The following is a 17,693-nucleotide window of genomic DNA, read 5'->3' as shown; positions in this document are numbered from 1 at the left end:
AGGACAGCACCATCACTAGGAGTTATAACATGTTTGCTGCTTCATCCAGCACCACAACATGAAAATTAGCAAAAAAAAGGTTTAGACATAAGGTGTGTCTGAAGGCTCTGATTGTAGCTTTATTCTAGAAATGTGTTTCCATTCAGCCTCAAAGCTGCGTGTCATCTACTTCACAGTGTGTGCTGGTCTGGGAGGGCTTCAGAAGGGACAGACTGGTGACTGCAGCTGTTGTCAGGCTGTTTCTCTGCTCTGTGTGTCTGGGCTGACGGCCAAGTGGATGCAGTAGGCCGGGGAGAGAGGAGTGTGTGGTGGGGCGTCTCTCTCAGATGAATGGGACCTCACATGGAAAGAAGAAACAGCACATTCTCTCCTCCAACTCTTTCTGCAGTCTCCGTTATGAATGTGGCTCTTTGATAGTCTGTTGTGCCGTGTTTGTGCCTCTCAGTGTGCCGCAGTGAATTTAATGAGCTCCTCTGCTGCTATTGTAGGGGACCGCTTTGTTTCTGTCTGTGTTTCATCAGACTTAGACACCACTGTCTTCTGAAACAGGCTTCTATTATCTTCTCTGGTTTCCAAAGATTCTCTGCAGCTTTCTTTACAAGTTTATGAGCATTAACAATATTTAAACTACATACAGTTTGCTGGATGTAGCATCGCTGCGCTTTAAAGCTGTAAGGCCTTCGAGCCGGATGAACTTGTAGAATGTCTTTTTGAACCAAGCATATAAAAGTGATCAATCCACAGAAAATATTGATACTGTCAGACAAAATAAAAACACTTTGACACACTTTCACATATTTACACACACGCACACACGCACACACACACACACACACACACACACACACACACACACACACACACACACATGCACACACACACACACACACACACACACACACACACACAGCTGACAGATACACAAGATGGGTGTTGTATGGACAGGTGAGGCTAGGGAAAGGAAGGGGATTGTTTTTTGTGTTAAACGTTCTATTTAAATACCAGAATGTTGAACATAACAGTGTTGAGTCTGGAAGTGATTAATAGTTATGACAGAATCAGATAGATTAGGGTCAGGTGCAGGTACAGTTGCAGACGGCAGCGCTGGTGATGTGACCACCCTCCCATGAGTGCAGCTAAAAGCATGAATTGGATTAGCTGCTCTTCATCAGGCCGACCCTTGGTGAGTGACCTTCTTTATTGATGTGGGCCTTTTAAACTCTAAGGAATCTGTTTCCAGTTGTACTTAGCCTAATTGACTTTTTTTTAGTCAAGTGCCTGATCATTTTACAAACATGCTCTTGTGGCTCGGGCCTTTGAGGAACAGTTGTTTGGGGATGGATGGAATGTGAAGCCAACAGGAAATCACTGCTCCTGCAGAGAGGAGAGAAAATAGAGACTTAACATCCTTTCAGCTGCACAGCCAGTGTTGCTATGTCAACTTAAGTTCAGCTGGTTTTTAAATGAAGACAACATTTCATGTTTCATTTTACTGAAGCCTCTCCACTGTGGAACATGGTGTTCTTTAGCCAATCAGGAGCATGGATGACCTCATTGCTGCTGCTGCTGCTGCAGTAGTATTAGGTAATAATGAACACTACTATTCAAAAGGTTTAATAGACATAGAGCCTATAGTAAATATCATAATAGGTCAGGAGGAATACAAAGGCTTAATGTTTTTTTTTACACGTAAAAAAGTAAGAATAAGATAGGCAAGAATACAAAATATATAGTTAAAATGGAATAAGAAAAAAATGAAAAGAAAAAGGGCAGAAAGTTTATTTTGCTATTATATTAAAAGTGTTAAACTCTTCCATCGGCCCATTGTTGGTAACTACAAATGTAACCAGTTACATAAAAGTAAGCCTATAGTGAAAGATAAATGGTCACTGACAATAATGCTTTTGAACCTGTGGTGATAAGTAAATGTATCTCCTCACCAGGAGCTTCGTGTTGAGAGTACGGCTGGGCGATAAAACGCTAACGATATGTATCGCAATAGACATGTTTTCAATATCAATAGAAAACGATTTTTAATACCCTGTTACCTTTCTTTGCTGCAGGTATCTAGGCTCCGTAGCCGTAGCTTGGATGCTCACCGTGACTCTGACTAAGCTTGTTGTTCATTGCTGGTAACCAGCTCTCCACCTGCTGGTTACCGGGAAAAAGATAAACAGGACAATCCGTTTGAACACCTCCATTTTACTGCTGTTCAGTACAGTAACGGTGATACGGAGACTGTTGAACTACTCTATTATTCTGCTGACTGACTGTTCTATTCTTCTGCTTTCCTCTCAACTTTCCTCCCTCTGCTCACACATGTCGAACTCTCGCCTCAGCTGCACTCCTCATACACACGCACCTGCACAACTCCAAATCCCACAACCCCTTGGAGCTGCAAGTGTTACAGGCCAGGCTGCGAAGCAAGGTTGGTTGCACGAACAAAGGCACTCGCCTTCTGGTACCTAGCAACGTATGGAGTGACACGCTAATAGCCAATCATGGAGCAGTATCAAGTTTGGTTGCACCATCTCGTTGTCTCGTGTTTGTGTTTCTTGAAAAACAGAACGAGCGTCTTAGCCGCTCTCACCCTTTTAAGTGCACAGTCATATTCGACAACAGACCACTATGGAGAGGTTCTCCGCATCAGTTTCGTATGCCTTGATAACTGAGATGATTAATATCAGAGGAAGGTTAAGTTTAAAATATAAATGTTTAAATAAAGTATATATTTCTGCTGGTCCTTAGGCTATTTTAAATAGGTCATAAAACGTATCAATAATTATCGATATCAACCATTATGAATCACAGATATCGTGATACAGTTTTCAGCCATATCGCCCAGCCCTAGATGAGGGGCTCTTTGCTTCTTCTTTTTTTTTTTTTACAGTGTTTTACGTTCTTAGAAACACCTGCGTTAGCTATCGGTTAACTCTTACTCAAACCAAAAAAAGTTAGGTCAGAACTTCATACAAATTAATACAGAGTGAAGCAGGGGTACACTCATTCTGTAGATTGTGTGTGGATTGTGCAACAATGTCAGGGTTATACACACAGCTGTACACAGGCGCCTGTCCTCACTATTGATTGGTGTGACTTCATGTTGATACTTTTTGATTTAAGTAGTGCTGAAAGAATGAAATGGTTAACAAAACGCTTTCCATCACAATGTACCTGTTGTGTGATTAAATGTCTTATTGCATGGCGGTAAACAACCGGAGCTAGCACAATAGCGGCAGGATGCAGCACTTGAGATATTTTTTGGTACAAGCACAATCACTTTACTTCTCTAATTGTGATTTGATTTTTCTGGCAATTGTTAGGAATAAAAAGGGAGGTTGTAAAGGTGGTTCTGGGAGTGGTCTTCTGGATGGCGGCTAGATGGAGACTAGCCACAGGTGGTCTGTAATTCTGCACCGTAATTGCCTGGAAAAGTGTATTACGGGTCTTCAGACCACTCATCCACTCTGTAGGGGTGGACAAGAGAAAAGGGTGATCGAGGCGGAAAAAAAGGATGGATAACTTGATGTCCTGTGGTGAGACAATTCTGCCAGACACTTACAATATGTCGAGGGAGTATTATTATTCTGTGTGTTCAAAGAACATTTTCTGTGGAGGCTATTAAGTCCGACTAATGAAAATGATGGCAGCAAATGGGGAGACTTATTGAAATGTCATTGTGTTTAAAGACAGGTGCATCAGACGGCAGAGCTGATGGCTCTCTGAGATCCTCTTTTACACCCACTGTCTGATTGTAAAGGCTCATTAGGGATCAAAGCAGGATTTTAGATAATTCAGCCTCCATAGCACCCTGTTCTGCTCTGCTTCATTTATACAAAGAGTGTTTGTAGCATTTGATCGAAGTCTTCAGCTGATTTCAGGTACTGCTAACACATTTCATTTGTGTGAGCAAATGAGCTAATGACACATATTCTGATTATGACTGAGACTCAGAGAACAAAACATAAGCTCACATCTCCAAAACCCCAAACAAATGTTCTGCTTTGAACCCAAATTTAATTCAACTTGGCACTTTCTGCATAGATATACAACGCTAATCAAACAGGATGTAATCAGTATTAAAAGGCACAGGGGAGAACCTGTTACATCACAACAGACATACAGTCTGTGTCTGGGTCAAATGTTATCCATGCGTTCTGCTTTCTCTCCCCAAAGGTTTTGCTATACATACTTTCACAGTAATATTATGTTTGGAATATGTTGAGTTCTGATTTGCAGTGCACAAAGAAAAGACTGAAAAATGGTGAAACAAATCTATATGAATCAATGAGCAGTACTGGTCCTGTGTGTTTGTATGAATATATCAGAGTACATCAATATACCAGAACACAAAATACCAATACAGCCTCTTGATAAAAAAAAGAGTTTCTCTCCTCACGATCTAAAGTCTTCTGGTACCTGTTTATGTGGTAATATTAAGTGTGTGTAGAGATTAGTGCATTTATTTATCAGTGAATCACCAAACATTGTGGTTCTTAGAACAGCAAACTCCCTTGATATGTTTAAAAGTAAATTAAAAACGTATCTTTTCAATATGGCTTTTAATTTGGTATCATTGTTCATGTTTTACTGTATTTTTTCAGTTTAGCTTTTATTTTAATTTTTTAATTTTCTTTTTTAAATGGTTTTATTTTAACCTATTTTAATTTCTTGTCAGCTTCACTTCAAGGATCATTAGGATCACTGTTGATGTTGTAAATTGTTCTCTATTTATTTTAATATTGTTGTTATGTTTTCTTCTTGTTCTGTAAAGCACTGTGGGCTGCTTTGTGTATGGGGGTACAAACGGGCTGATCCAGATTTGCTGCCGATATGACGTCACAACCACGTGTCACATGGGCAGATGAACCTATCGTCCTCCAAATAGAGTCGCAAGCTGAATCCCCTCCGCAGCACCTCTGTGTGTCTGTGGGTTCAGCAGGATATCTGCAGGGACTTAGAGTTGTTGTTTATATAATACTGTCTCTGTTCTAGTGGTAAACACTGAGAAGTGTTTCAGAAATAATGCTAGATGTGTTTTGGAACATAATATGGGGTTTAATCACGGCAGCGTTTAGCTGAGTTTCTCCGTTAGAAACTTCTCGTGCATGACGCTCCAAAGGGGCGTGGCCAGCTTCAGCTCAGCTCAAATTTAAAGCTACAGTCACAGAATCAGCACTTCGGGAACAGGGCTGAAATAGAGGGGGATGAGGTATGCTCCAATGGGGGATCTGTTTGGTATTTTGAGCAAAAAACTTCACAGACAAGTTTTGTATAGATACTGCCTTACAATATATTGTTGAAATATAGCATAATAGGAGACCCCACGCTGTCCTGATAATAGCACCAGTAGTAGCATCCAGTTTGCGAGTAGGGTTTCCCCCTCATCTCATGGTGTTGGTTCTTTGGGACCCTCTGAAGTGGTCCTAATATGGTTGTTATTTTGTGAGAAGTTAGCCCTTCTGCATGATCAAATGGCATGTGAATGTCCTTCTTCGTTCATCTTGATAAATAATAGTCCAGACAGCTGGTTAGCGGCTGACAACGACCACGTCAGAACTTGCCGCTGAGCATCCAAACTACGGTTTAGGAGCCTAGATACGGATAGTAAAGAATGTAACAGAAATTTTGCTCTTGGACGTCTCTTATTCACATCCCGAAAAACTATGTTGTATGGTCATTTCATCTGCCACCCGGCCCAATGTAACAAGAGAAGGCAGGAAAGATCAGAGTGACTCATGCTCTTCATATTCAATTATTTGTTCATTATTCTTTTTAACTGGGCTGTGATGATGATAGACTGAACACTGGAGAGCAGAGTTACCGTTAGGCCCCTCTGAAGGAAGAGTCTGATCAGAGTTGTTAAGGATGCAGGATTACATGACTTTCAAATAACTCGGGAAACTGTATGGCTTTACCTAACAAACCCAAACTAGCTTATTTGTGGGCAGGCTGAAAAAAACGTTTCAGTTGTTGTTAAAAAAAGTATGTATATTGGCCTGAAGAGAGCATCCTGATTCAAAGACAGCCGTTTTCCATTGGTGTCAGGAGAGAGTTCCTCATCTTTGTACTGTTTGCAAAGTACAAGTCAAGAATAAAAAGCACAGTGTGCGATTGTGACATGAATATCTTTCTGTCTTCCTCTACAGAAGAAATGGCTAATCCGTCTCCAGCAAAGAGCATGGGGGACCCTGGAATCACCCCGCTGTCTCCTTCACACACTCAGGTAACTCTCTGACGCACATGCACCCACATCAGGGACTTCTCTCTCTACTTGTTATGCTTTCTGTGTGTATAATGGACTGGAGTGTACCAGTTTTTAGTAGGTTCAAGTGTCAAGGTACAACAGGAAGAAACTCATAAGGATACATTTAGTTTTATTAATTTCGAAAACAGTTTTGCCCGGACTGTGTTACAGCCCCACAGTACATCAGAATCCACATCAGAATCTCTTTATTAGTCCCACAACAGGTGAATGTACATTGTTATAGCAAAAGTAAAGATCCAAAAAATAGCAACATTTGAGTTAAGAGGCTGATTAAAGATAGAAATTGACATTACACAAATTAGAATTAGCAAAATACACAACTAGTACCAGTAACAGTATTTAAAAAAGTAAGTGTTGCATGTATAACGCAGTGTGATAGCAGCCAGATGATAGTATTTAAGTGGAAATACATATTGCGCAGTTGTTTACAGATTTATTACAGTAGTCAAATTGTCTAATTAAGGGATAACATTTTGTGGAATACAGCAAAATGTCTTTCTTTCGTTCCATGGCATAAAAACAAATGTGTCTGGTCTGTCTGCTCTTCCCAAAAATTATTCATTGTTTCCTCTCACTCACTCATGTATCTTAAATAACAATGTTAGAGCACCCTAGCTGGGGGGGCTTCAACAGTGATAGGAAACAGGCCACAATACACAGCTCAGATCACTGTGCAGCTCTACATCCAGGCCTGTGTGTGTGTGTGTGTGTGTGTGTGTGTGTGTGTGTGTGTGTGTGTGTGTGTGTGTGTGTGTGTGTGTGTGTGTGTGTGTGTGTGTGTGTGTGTGTGTGTGTGTGTGTGTGTGTGGAGACATTCTTTGCATCTTACAAATTAGGTATTAATACAGTAAGCAGTATTTCATTTCTGTTCTTGTTTATCTTATTCGGTTTACACTCCTGCGTTTACCTGGTCAATTACAACACACTCTGCCACATTAATCTTGTTGTATTTTTGTTTTGACATGTATATTGTTTACTATATGTGCATTACTTGCACATTGGTCTTGCAACATAATCTTTTTTTCTGTGTTATATACAGCTCCGTAAAAAATTAAGAGACCACTTCAGTTTCTCTCGTTTTACTATTTATAGGTATGTCTTTCAGTTACATGATTTTTTAAAATTGTATTCTATAAACTACTGACAACATTTCTCTGTGTTTGAATTCAACAGACACTTGAATGGCAGCTATACATGTAGAGATTGGGTTTAAGAAACATTTGGGGTGGTCTCTTAATTTTTTCCAGAGCTGAATATTATTGTTGAAGAAGCACGGGACTTCAGATTTTCTTTACCATTTTTACTCTGTAGCGAATGTGCATATGATGATAAAGCCTAAGAGTTGAATATGAATCAGCGTCTCATGCTGTCCTTTGGCCCCCCCCCCCCCCGTTTGCAGCAGAACGACACGGACCAGGTTCCGTCTGGGCCGTCCTTCGTGGTGGTGGTTGCCATTGACTTTGGCACCACATCCAGCGGTTATGCTTACGCCTTCACTAAGGAGCCAGAGTGCATTCACACCATGAGGTAGGCCAGCACTGCAATGCAGACACTCTGTTGGGATGGGATGGGGCCGCCTTAACATACACACATCCTTACCATCTTTCAACAGAATACACTGAATTAATTTGCAGCAGACCGTCAGATTCTTTGAACACATTTTTATCAGCTCCTTACACTGAAGGCTGGAGTCACATATGAGACCATTATTTCCTACCATTTTTCTCATGCCTCCGTGCCGGGAACAGCATCATATTCTAATCAAAGAGGCACATTTGCCTTTCCTTTTTTATGTTTTTTATTAAAAGATGGGTCTCGTAGATAAAGTATGTTGATATCATTTAACATAAGGTCTTGAAGAAAGGTATCAGGTACCATGTTTCCAAAACAATTAAACTATTCCAAATAATGGAAATCTTGTCATTGTTAGCTGGCTGTAAAAAAAGTAATCAAACATCTGAGCTCAGAAACTTCATCTGGAACTGGATGTAATGGTGGGAGATTTGGTATTACAGAGTACAGTGTGCATGAGAGGACAAACACAGAAAGCTAGGTTTTTGAGAACAACTTAAAGGATGGTAAATTATAAGTAGTGAAAAAAGCTGAACTCTGAAACTGCGTCACATGACCCTTCAGTGCCAGGCACCACAGGGGTTAACAACTGACAGGAGTTTAGTTCAATGACTCGTGTGATTCCTTACATTCCTGCCATTTCTATCTAGAGCTGCATTGTGGGGTTTAGAGATCATTTAAAAAATAAGGAGTTAAATACACTAACAAACAGATGAAGCAGGCAAGGGCAACACTGTGCAACTTTTAAGTCATTGGAGATAACCCATAAAGATATACATCATTCAGAGAAGAAGACAATTGTTTGAGGCTGTTTTATATTTTGTTATTCTTCTCATACGTCATCATTCTGAAACATGTTAAGGAGGACTTATGTTAACCACCTTAAAAGTCACTACATTACAAAACATAGCAAGGGTAGGGATTTGCCCTAAACAGAATTACTAACCCTGAAAACCATCTGGTTTTATACTTTAAACTTTCTATACTAACCCTAACCAACAGAAAAACACTTATAGCTCATGATTTTAAAAAAGTATTACATTCTTTAGTACCTTTAAAGAGGAAATATCCACACAGGCTTTGGGACTTTGCCTCACAGCGGTCATTATATCTAACTATCATAAGAAATGCATTGAGATATTTTAAGTGTTACTCGATGTGCCGTTAAACACTTCCAGATCCCTGAGTATTAAGATCCCCCTCTGCTGGAATCCCTACAAAAACAAGAGCTGGACAGATGCTTTCTGAATCCTGTCAGGTTTGACGTTTGTAGCAAGGAATTCTTGAAAAGCTGTTTCAGATGGGTGGGGGTGTACTGGGTTCTGGTACCAGACATTCCTCACACTATACACTGACCATTAGCATTCACCAGATGTCCTCACTTGTTGTGAGGGAAACAAATGATCCAGAAACCTAACTGCTGGCATATGTGTACTAAAATAAGGACTTACCTTCATCCGAGTTATAATCATCCACAAACACAATCAGTTTTTACCCATAGCACACAAATGACTGTTTGTTCTTGTCCATATTGAAAACATAATTTAAACAGTCACACTGTAGCTTGGAAAAGTATGTGAACCCCTAGACTTCAACAAAAGCTAAATGAGTAGGCCTGTCACGATAACAGATTTTGCTGGACGATAAATTGTCGCAGAAATTATCACGATAATATCGTCGTTTTGAGACCATTTTCAACTCCATATAATGATAATGGCATAATAATGCAAGAACACCCTTTCAAAGATCAATACACTTTTATTTAAAGATTTGGAATCTCAACGTAAATAAGACAATTTAAATATCAAAAATAAATAAACAAAACAACCAAAAACAATAAATAAAAAGGACTCTGTCTTAGTTAGCAACAATTTCACTTCAATAAAAACCACACACAACCGAAACAATATATAAAATGGATTATCACGTCTCTGTAAACACAATTGCACTTGAATAAATATTAAACATTAGGCTCAGAAGTAAAAAGAGATACATTCCTTAACAGGCAAAACTGCCAATCCAGTTAGGACCTTTGTGAACAAAAACTTCAAACTAACAACAAAAACACGCCATCTGAATAAAAGCAGATGCCTCAACCGGCCATATGCAAATCCGTAGCTACTTTAGTTTGGCAGATTCCAAGCAAGAAATACCAACATGTTGACTTTGTGTGGCTTAAGGCAGGATCTCTCAGGAGTAGCAATGTTGCCAGCTGTGCTTAACATTCTCTCTGAGCTGGTGCTTGTTGCACAAATGCACATGTACTTTTGGGCCAACTTGGCCATCAAAGGATATCTCCTTTGATTGTCACGCCACCACATCAAGGGCTCACAAGATGCTGCGTCAAGTGCATCTTCTTTGAGGAACTTGGTCAGCTCTGCATCAGCCTGCACTCTTTTTGGAACTGCAGCCTGGGCCTGACCTGCAAGATGATGAGCTCTTCTGTTTTGAAGAAGGTCACTCAGCCTCTTCTTCTTGGTGGGTGCGGCAGCAGGAGGTTCATCCACGTTTCCTCCAGCAGCTTTGCTGCAGCTCTCACCACTGGCACCTTCCCAACTTCCTTCTGGCTCTTTTAAGTCCAGTAGCTCTTGCAGAAGCTGATGTTTGACATCATCCAATGCCTCTGCCTCCTCCATGCTGCCAGGATCTCAGGAGGACTTGGATTGCAGGTGAGCTATATTTTTCAATTAGTACCCTGCACATGTTTCGCTTAATACTAGCTGTCAGTGCAGTGTCATCGGGGCCTGGAGAGAGAAGGTCACCTTGAATCAGTTCCAGCACAGGCTTAACTGAGGACACTGTGACGTATTTTTCCCTGAGAGGACGTCTGTGAAGTCAGCCAGTGGTTTCATTGCTGCGTTCATGGACTCCAACACAGAAACATCCTGCCAGGTTGGGTTGAGGTGGCTATGTTTTCTGTCTTGAACCGGGACACGTCTTATGGCTGGGAGTTGCTACAGCACCCTCTCTACCATCTTCTGCTTAGTGCCCCATCATGTGGCAACATCCTGTGGGAAGATAATATTGTTCTAGTTCATTAGTTAGTCTATGTCAACATTCTTAAACAATATATATATATATATATATATATATATATATATATATACTGTATGTGTATATATATATATGTGATCTAATACATACATACATGCTCATGATAGTACAGACATTACAGGCTATTATAAAATAAAAATAACAACTCTTTAAATATTTTGCATTGCAAATTAAACTATCAATGAATTTAACATCACTCACCAATATCAGACTGTGTTGGGGGAGATTAGCCTCACTCTGTGCCTTCCTCGGTTCTCTCCTCTTAATCCAGCTCAGGTTGAATGTGTTGACCAAACTTTTACAGAGTCCTATGGCACGCGCTGTCCGATCTTTGTCGCTGTCTAGACCATGGGACACAGCAAGATGGAGGTTGTGGCCAAAGCAATTGAGCCATGGCCAGCCAAGATTCCTTACTGCAGCAACAATGTTAGCACGATTGTCTGTAGTGATGCAGACTAGTTTGTGCTCATCCAGTCCCCAGTCTGCTTTTTCTCCAAGGGTGTCAACAGTATGGTTATCTGGGACATATCTGGTCTCTAAACACTTGGACTGCAGTGTCCAGTCAGCAGTTATATAGTGAATGGTCAAGCTCATATATGGGGTCGTGTTTGAACTTGACCACATATCCGTAGTAGCAGAGTAAAATAGTATGTCTTTGATCTGCTTTATTATGTCTTCTTTGACGTTGCTGTAAAGTTGTGGAACTGCCGTTTGTGATATGTACGTTCTCCCAGGTAATTGATATTGGCTGTCAAAAGTTTGAAGCATTTTTTGAAACGCCGGTTTTTCGACTGTATTCAATGGCTGCATCTCTTTGGCAATGTAGCGAACTACACCGTCTGTCAGTGCGCACCATTTTGCACTGTCCTGTTTGTATTTTGTTTTGCGACTAAATGCCCCAGTGAGTGTGATCTGTCGGGAAGACGGAGACGGCCCCTCTGTAGTTGTAGATGTCATTTTTTCCCAGCTGGGAAAACTGCATCAGGTGATTATGTTTTAGATGCATATGCATGTTCGTAGTATTGCCGGTTTTAGTTGCAACAGTTTTTCGACAAATGCGACATACTGTCTCCTTCATGTTAAGTGGTTCACCACGGGCATTGGGTTTGAATCCGAAGTGCTCCCACACTGCAGCTGTCGCGTTCTGCTTCGAAATCAATTCCATCTTTTATTTATTTATTTGTTTAATACTCCAATCACGACTCACGTTTTCTCTGGCTGCTCCTAACGCCTCCAAACACACAAACAAAAAGAAGAGTGACTGACAAGAGGGTTCACGTGAGAGACGCAAGGAAAACAAACAAGCATGCAAATGAATTATCGCAATTATCGAGGCCGGCAAAATTATCGAGCTCATTTCTATTTATCGTACGATTAATTGATTTATCGATTATCTTGACAGGCCTATAAATGAGTTCTGAAAACTAAATTTTAAGCAGTGAAAAAAGTTTGGAGGTGTTGTTGGAGCTACTTTGACTTTTAAAACTGACTCAAACCAAACAAACTTTTAGATTGCATGAACAAGATGAGATGAAAGAGATCTCAGAGGACCTAAGATCAAGAACTGTTGATTTGCATAAAGTTGGAAAGGGTTACATACTAATCTCCATAAGTTAAGCTATTTAGTTATCATTCCATATTTAGACTTACTTCCTATTTAACAGTGTTTGTTTTTAGCAAGCTTTGCTGAAACTAGAGGAATGATTGTGTTTTTCTGGAGATTCTGTGCTGCTCTGCTGTATTGCTTTCTAGAGTAAAGTTTATTGCATTCATTAGTTTTACCAACGGCCAATTGTCTGCATATTACAATCTCAGAACACTGCGAATATCACCCTGACTATTAGCCTCTGGAGGCGAGGGCGAGTGGATATCAGTACAGGATTTCCTCTCTGAGCACTTCATTTGCACAGCCATCTTTAATCGCAAGAACAGAGTTGGAGTTGTCAAACTACGACCGGAGTTTTGAGTAGCCAGTTGATTAGCTATATTTAAGCTAAAAAAGAGCTAAATCAGTACCCAATGAGATCTGAGATTTCAGTTCTGCCAATGTCTTCCATTTTTTTTACTCTTCATATGGACCTGCAATTAACCATTTCAATTAAGCAATACAACTCAAGCTACAGACAGGAACCAGACATCTTGTCCATTGCCTACAAAATCTGCAATCATGTGCAGATTTCTGTTCATAGTTATTATTTGTATTGTTTGTGTGATGCAAGATAAACATTGTCATGTAAGTGGAGCCAATGTGTTGCAGAGTGCTCAGTAATAGATGAGATCAAATAAAAAGTATACATCTGGGGTGCAGATCTGATCTCTAATTTGCCAAAGACATCTCAATAAGGTTTTTAATAAATCCATTTATTTAAGCAAGACTGTCACTTTTAAATAATTACATAAGGAAAAGCTGTATTCTTGATGAACCGCACATACCACAAAAGACAGGTATTTCCTGTGCTTTCGTCCTGTTAAGAAATGTATGGGACAGAAAGGCAGTTGCACATTATATGTATACAGTTGATCGAAATAAATATAAAAAATAAAGCATACATAGTATTATAGCAGCAGAGTGGGAACACGGTCGCAGCAGCATGGCTGTAGTTATTCCAGAGGAAATGTAGGAGATATGCCAGCTCATAGCAGTTCCAGTTTTCTCCAAGATCTCCTAAATGATTTCCACTTCACATCATGCACTTCTCCCAAGGAACAGATGACTCTAATAATAGCCGACCTCCATTTGTCCAAAAATACTGTGGTGTCTCATTAGCCTACAAGAGAGGTTCATAGGGTTATCCTGACAGAATTTAATGACTGACTTCAACCAAATACAAGTCCACGAGTAATCTGGGAATGTGACAGAAAGCATGAATTGATGCTTAGTCTGAGAAGCTGCATGGTTTCAACAGCGTAACGATTATTCATATCAACCTTAAGGTGCCTACAGTTCAAAACGTCTTTATTTGATCACTAGGAAAGCAGAAATACAGATGTATGGTACATTAATAATAACAACTGACTTCCTCCCAGGCGTTGGGAAGGCGGGGACCCTGGTGTGTCCAATCAGAAGACTCCAACCACGATCCTGCTGACTCCAGACAGGAAGTTCCACAGCTTTGGTTATGCTGCCCGTGACTTCTACCATGACCTGGACCCCAGCGAGTCCAAACAGTGGCTCTATCTGGAGAAATTCAAAATGAAGCTCCACACCACTGCAGTAAGGACATACACATACACACACTGCCAGGGTTCCTGCCTCTGTGTCTGCGGTGGTGATGTAATAGATGGATACAATTTGGATTGAACTAGTTATGAGTCAATTTTTTCATTTGACTTCAATCTACATTTAAAAAAAGAACTAATTATAGCTACACTTGCAGCATATCTTAGATAAAAGTAGACTGCAACAACGAATCGATAAAAATCGATCACTCAAGAAAAGAAAACATTAGAAAAATGGCGGAGGCGGAGAGAAGCATGGTATAACTATACGGCTCTGGGTCCGACTAAAATCATCAACCGCATGGGAACCCTTCACCTTAAACAACACTGATTGTTTGCTCAATATTGCATGACAAGTAAGGGATAACGTGCAGCAAGCAGTCATTGAAAAAAACAAAGGAGTGAACTAGGACACATTGAATAGTTTTTAACAAATCTGAACATCGCCTACATTTGGGTTGTTTTGTGTGTTGATTTTGTCGATTTAGAAATATAGTTTTCTGAATAAAATAATGGAAAACATTTTGTATCAGTTTTTTATCCGATGAATCGTAGAAATAATCGACAGATTAATCCATTTTTAAATATAATCGTTAGTTGCAGCCCTAAATAAAAGTAGTGATGATGCGGTTAATGCTGCTTAGGCTCCACCCTGAAAAACCCATGGAGAATCACTGAGCATTCAGTGGATAAGAGGGGGAGGATATTGAGCAAACCCCATATACAGACCCAACCAACAGTACATTTATCCTACTTACAAGTAGTGTGTGCTGTGTATCCATAGCTTATTCCATGTTCTTTTATTACCTTGAACACACCCTGTAATGTGTTTGATATTAATCCCACTAACACTATTTTACTGCCCCACATACTCGTAAGATCAAAACTGAGAAATATGTCATAACAAATGCTCTAATACAGTTCGAGTAACATTTAATCAAAACTGCAGTGACCAGCTGTTCTTGAAAGTAACTCTATGTCTATTTATATGTGAGCTGATTTAAAGATGGAACTCCTTAGTAAGAACTGAGTGTGACAGACAGGAAGTGGAATTTTTGAGATACACAGTAAAACATTTGATATTTTAACAAGGTTTTTTAATGAGGAGAAAAGTATAGAAGGACAAAAGACTTAACCTTAATAATGGAAATAGAGGAAAGGTTACTGGGTCAGCAAAACCTTTTAAGAATCATCCCCTGGTGACCATGAATAATTGATGGCAGTCTGGCTGCAGAGATACACGGTCGGACAACTGGCTGAGCAATGTCACATATCAGCAACATGAACGATCCTCACAGAGGACAGATATACTGTAATTCCAGACCTCACATTCCTTCCACGTGTGAGGAATAAACCTACTTCTGCAGTGTTTTGATGTTTTGATTTTCATGTCCTTTTTTAAACTCTGAGTTTGACGTCTTCTTCCTGCAATCAGAATCTGTCCACAGACACAGACCTCCACGCAGCCAATGGGAAGCGAGTGAAAGCGCTGGATATCTTTGCATATGCATTGGCCTTCTTCAAAGAGCAAGCACTTAAGGTAACACACCTCTGTCTTCACTACTGAATCATTTGTTGTAAACATACAAAAAACCCTTTATTTTTCTATATTATTATATCTACAATCTACATTGTGTAGAATTCGGTCTTAATCCCAGAATGAACCCTGAAGTTAATGTTCCAATTACTTATTTTCAATATGCTAGTCTTCAGAAATGCTTAATCTGACTGGTGCAGGGGGCACTCAGGGAACATGTACTGCATCAGTGGGATGTGTAGTGTTTGTTTGCTTACCTGTTGGCTCTGTTTACCTTTCCTGCTGCAGGAGCTGAGTGATCAGACAGGTGGGGACTTTGACAACAATGATGTGAGATGGGTCATCACGGTTCCTGCCATCTGGAAAATGCCTGCAAAGCAGTTCATGAGGGAGGCTGCATATAAGGTAGGCAAAGAAGCTTTATATGGCTGTGTACATCTGTTGACAGACTCAGTATTAAAAGCTTATAGTGAGGATGGCTGCAGACAGGATCTGACTTCAGCTCCAATTATAATAATAATAATAATACATTTTATTTGAAGGCGCCTTTCTCGGCACTCAAGGACACCGTACATAATACAAACACAAAGACAATAAAAGGATTCAACAATGCAAATTATGTGTATTAGATCATCCTCACTGTAGAGAGAGAGGTGCATGGTCACTGTTATGTGTGACGCAAACATACAGTGACCTTCAGACTGTGATAGAGGACACAGGGAGGCAGCCAGTATACAGAGACAGAACAGGAGGAAGAAGAAAACTGTTGAAAGGGATAGAAAACACACGGTTAACCTTCCATCAATACTGCAGTTCAGGAGCATAAAGGTCCATCTACACTGATAAACACTGTCTGCGATATAACAAGTGTGAGTAACATCTTAACTGTACAGTGTAGAGACCAAATTGGATTTCTGTTTTGTTCTGATTCAAGAGCCTGTTGGGTCAGCAGAGTTTGTTGCTATCTGTATTGCAATGAAAAGAAATACTCTCAATCATCACGGGTTATCAGTATTAATACTCATTGGTATGCAGATGGTACCTAACTCTGCTGACCCACATTGAAAATCCAGGACAGATCTCTCCATAAGTGTTCATTTTTAGATAAATGAAACAAAAGGGATACAACAAAGAATAAATGGCTCGGAAGATCAATACGCTCTCAGGGCAGGATGCGAGTGACATCATTTTTCCATCAGTTTATGAATCACAGGACTGGGTATGAAGCGCAGTAGGGATTTTTTTGAAATGTGAAAGAAGCCACTCAACTACACTTCATGTGCAAAAAGGGCTGGCAACAGAGTATTAGAGGTGGTCTGATACAGGATATCCAGCTCAGTCAGGTGCTGTGAAGTGTAGACGCCACTGAAGCAATGTGATCACTTTCTTAAACGTGTGTGTGTCTGAGGTCACCTGGGTGTGGCTGTCTGCAGTGAAGAGAAAAGCTGGAGGAGACACGACTGCTGTGATGGGTGTGGTCTGCAGTGTGTGTGTGTGTGTGTGTGTGTGTGTGTGTGTGTAGTCGGAGGGCAGGGATAGATTATTTAAACATGTACAACCCTAACAGCATTATTATGATGCCTTATTAATCTGAAGAGTAAAATATCCCTTTTTATTTATTTTTGGGAAACTGAGATAAAATAATTCCAATGATATAATGATTCCAATATTAGAAAAATATTGTAAATCAATACTTCACTGCATATGTGTATATGGGGATGTATATGATCATTACTAAACTCCCCAGATTCCAATGTCCTTAACTAAATCGCCTTCACCGCCGCTCCCTTGCATTAGTAGCCTGTAAGTGTCTCCCATATTTCACCACCGTACTGTGCGGCTCAGAGAGTGAGTGCATCATTATTCTGCCACAAAGGGCTTGAAGGAAGGCTTAGCATACAAGGTCTTACAGAGTGATATCTTAAATCAAGAGTGTGTTAGTTTTTTCACAGGAAAATAACTGCTCATGTCTGCCCTTGCACTCCCAACAGACTAAATGTTCTTCATCAAATATTGTCTTGCTTTCTCTTTCCGTGAAAAATA

At 40.1% G+C, this 17,693-nt stretch overlaps 1 protein-coding gene across 7 annotated transcripts in view; it reads left to right on the top strand.

Moving 5' to 3' along the window:
* Positions 1–17,693, top strand: part of hspa12a (heat shock protein 12A) — a 47,852-nt gene that overhangs the window by 14,599 nt on the left and 15,560 nt on the right. For 4 of the 7 annotated variants that reach the window (XM_063875355.1, XM_063875353.1, XM_063875352.1 and 1 more), the window contains exons 2-6: positions 6,150–6,226; positions 7,668–7,795; positions 13,922–14,108; positions 15,549–15,653; positions 15,939–16,055. In XM_063875355.1, coding sequence (XP_063731425.1) covers positions 6,150–6,226; positions 7,668–7,795; positions 13,922–14,108; positions 15,549–15,653; positions 15,939–16,055 — 614 coding nt within the window. The remainder of the gene's footprint in view (positions 1–6,149; positions 6,227–7,667; positions 7,796–13,921; positions 14,109–15,548; positions 15,654–15,938; positions 16,056–17,693) is intronic. The other 3 variants (XM_063875354.1, XM_063875356.1, XM_063875350.1) reach the window with 1 other exon arrangement.

This window comes from Eleginops maclovinus, chromosome 22, assembly GCF_036324505.1.
Source record: "Eleginops maclovinus isolate JMC-PN-2008 ecotype Puerto Natales chromosome 22, JC_Emac_rtc_rv5, whole genome shotgun sequence".
Classification (NCBI taxonomy): Eukaryota; Metazoa; Chordata; class Actinopteri; order Perciformes; family Eleginopidae; genus Eleginops; species Eleginops maclovinus.
Note: the sequence above shows the minus strand (reverse complement) of the source record. Positions and strands in the feature narration are given on the sequence as shown.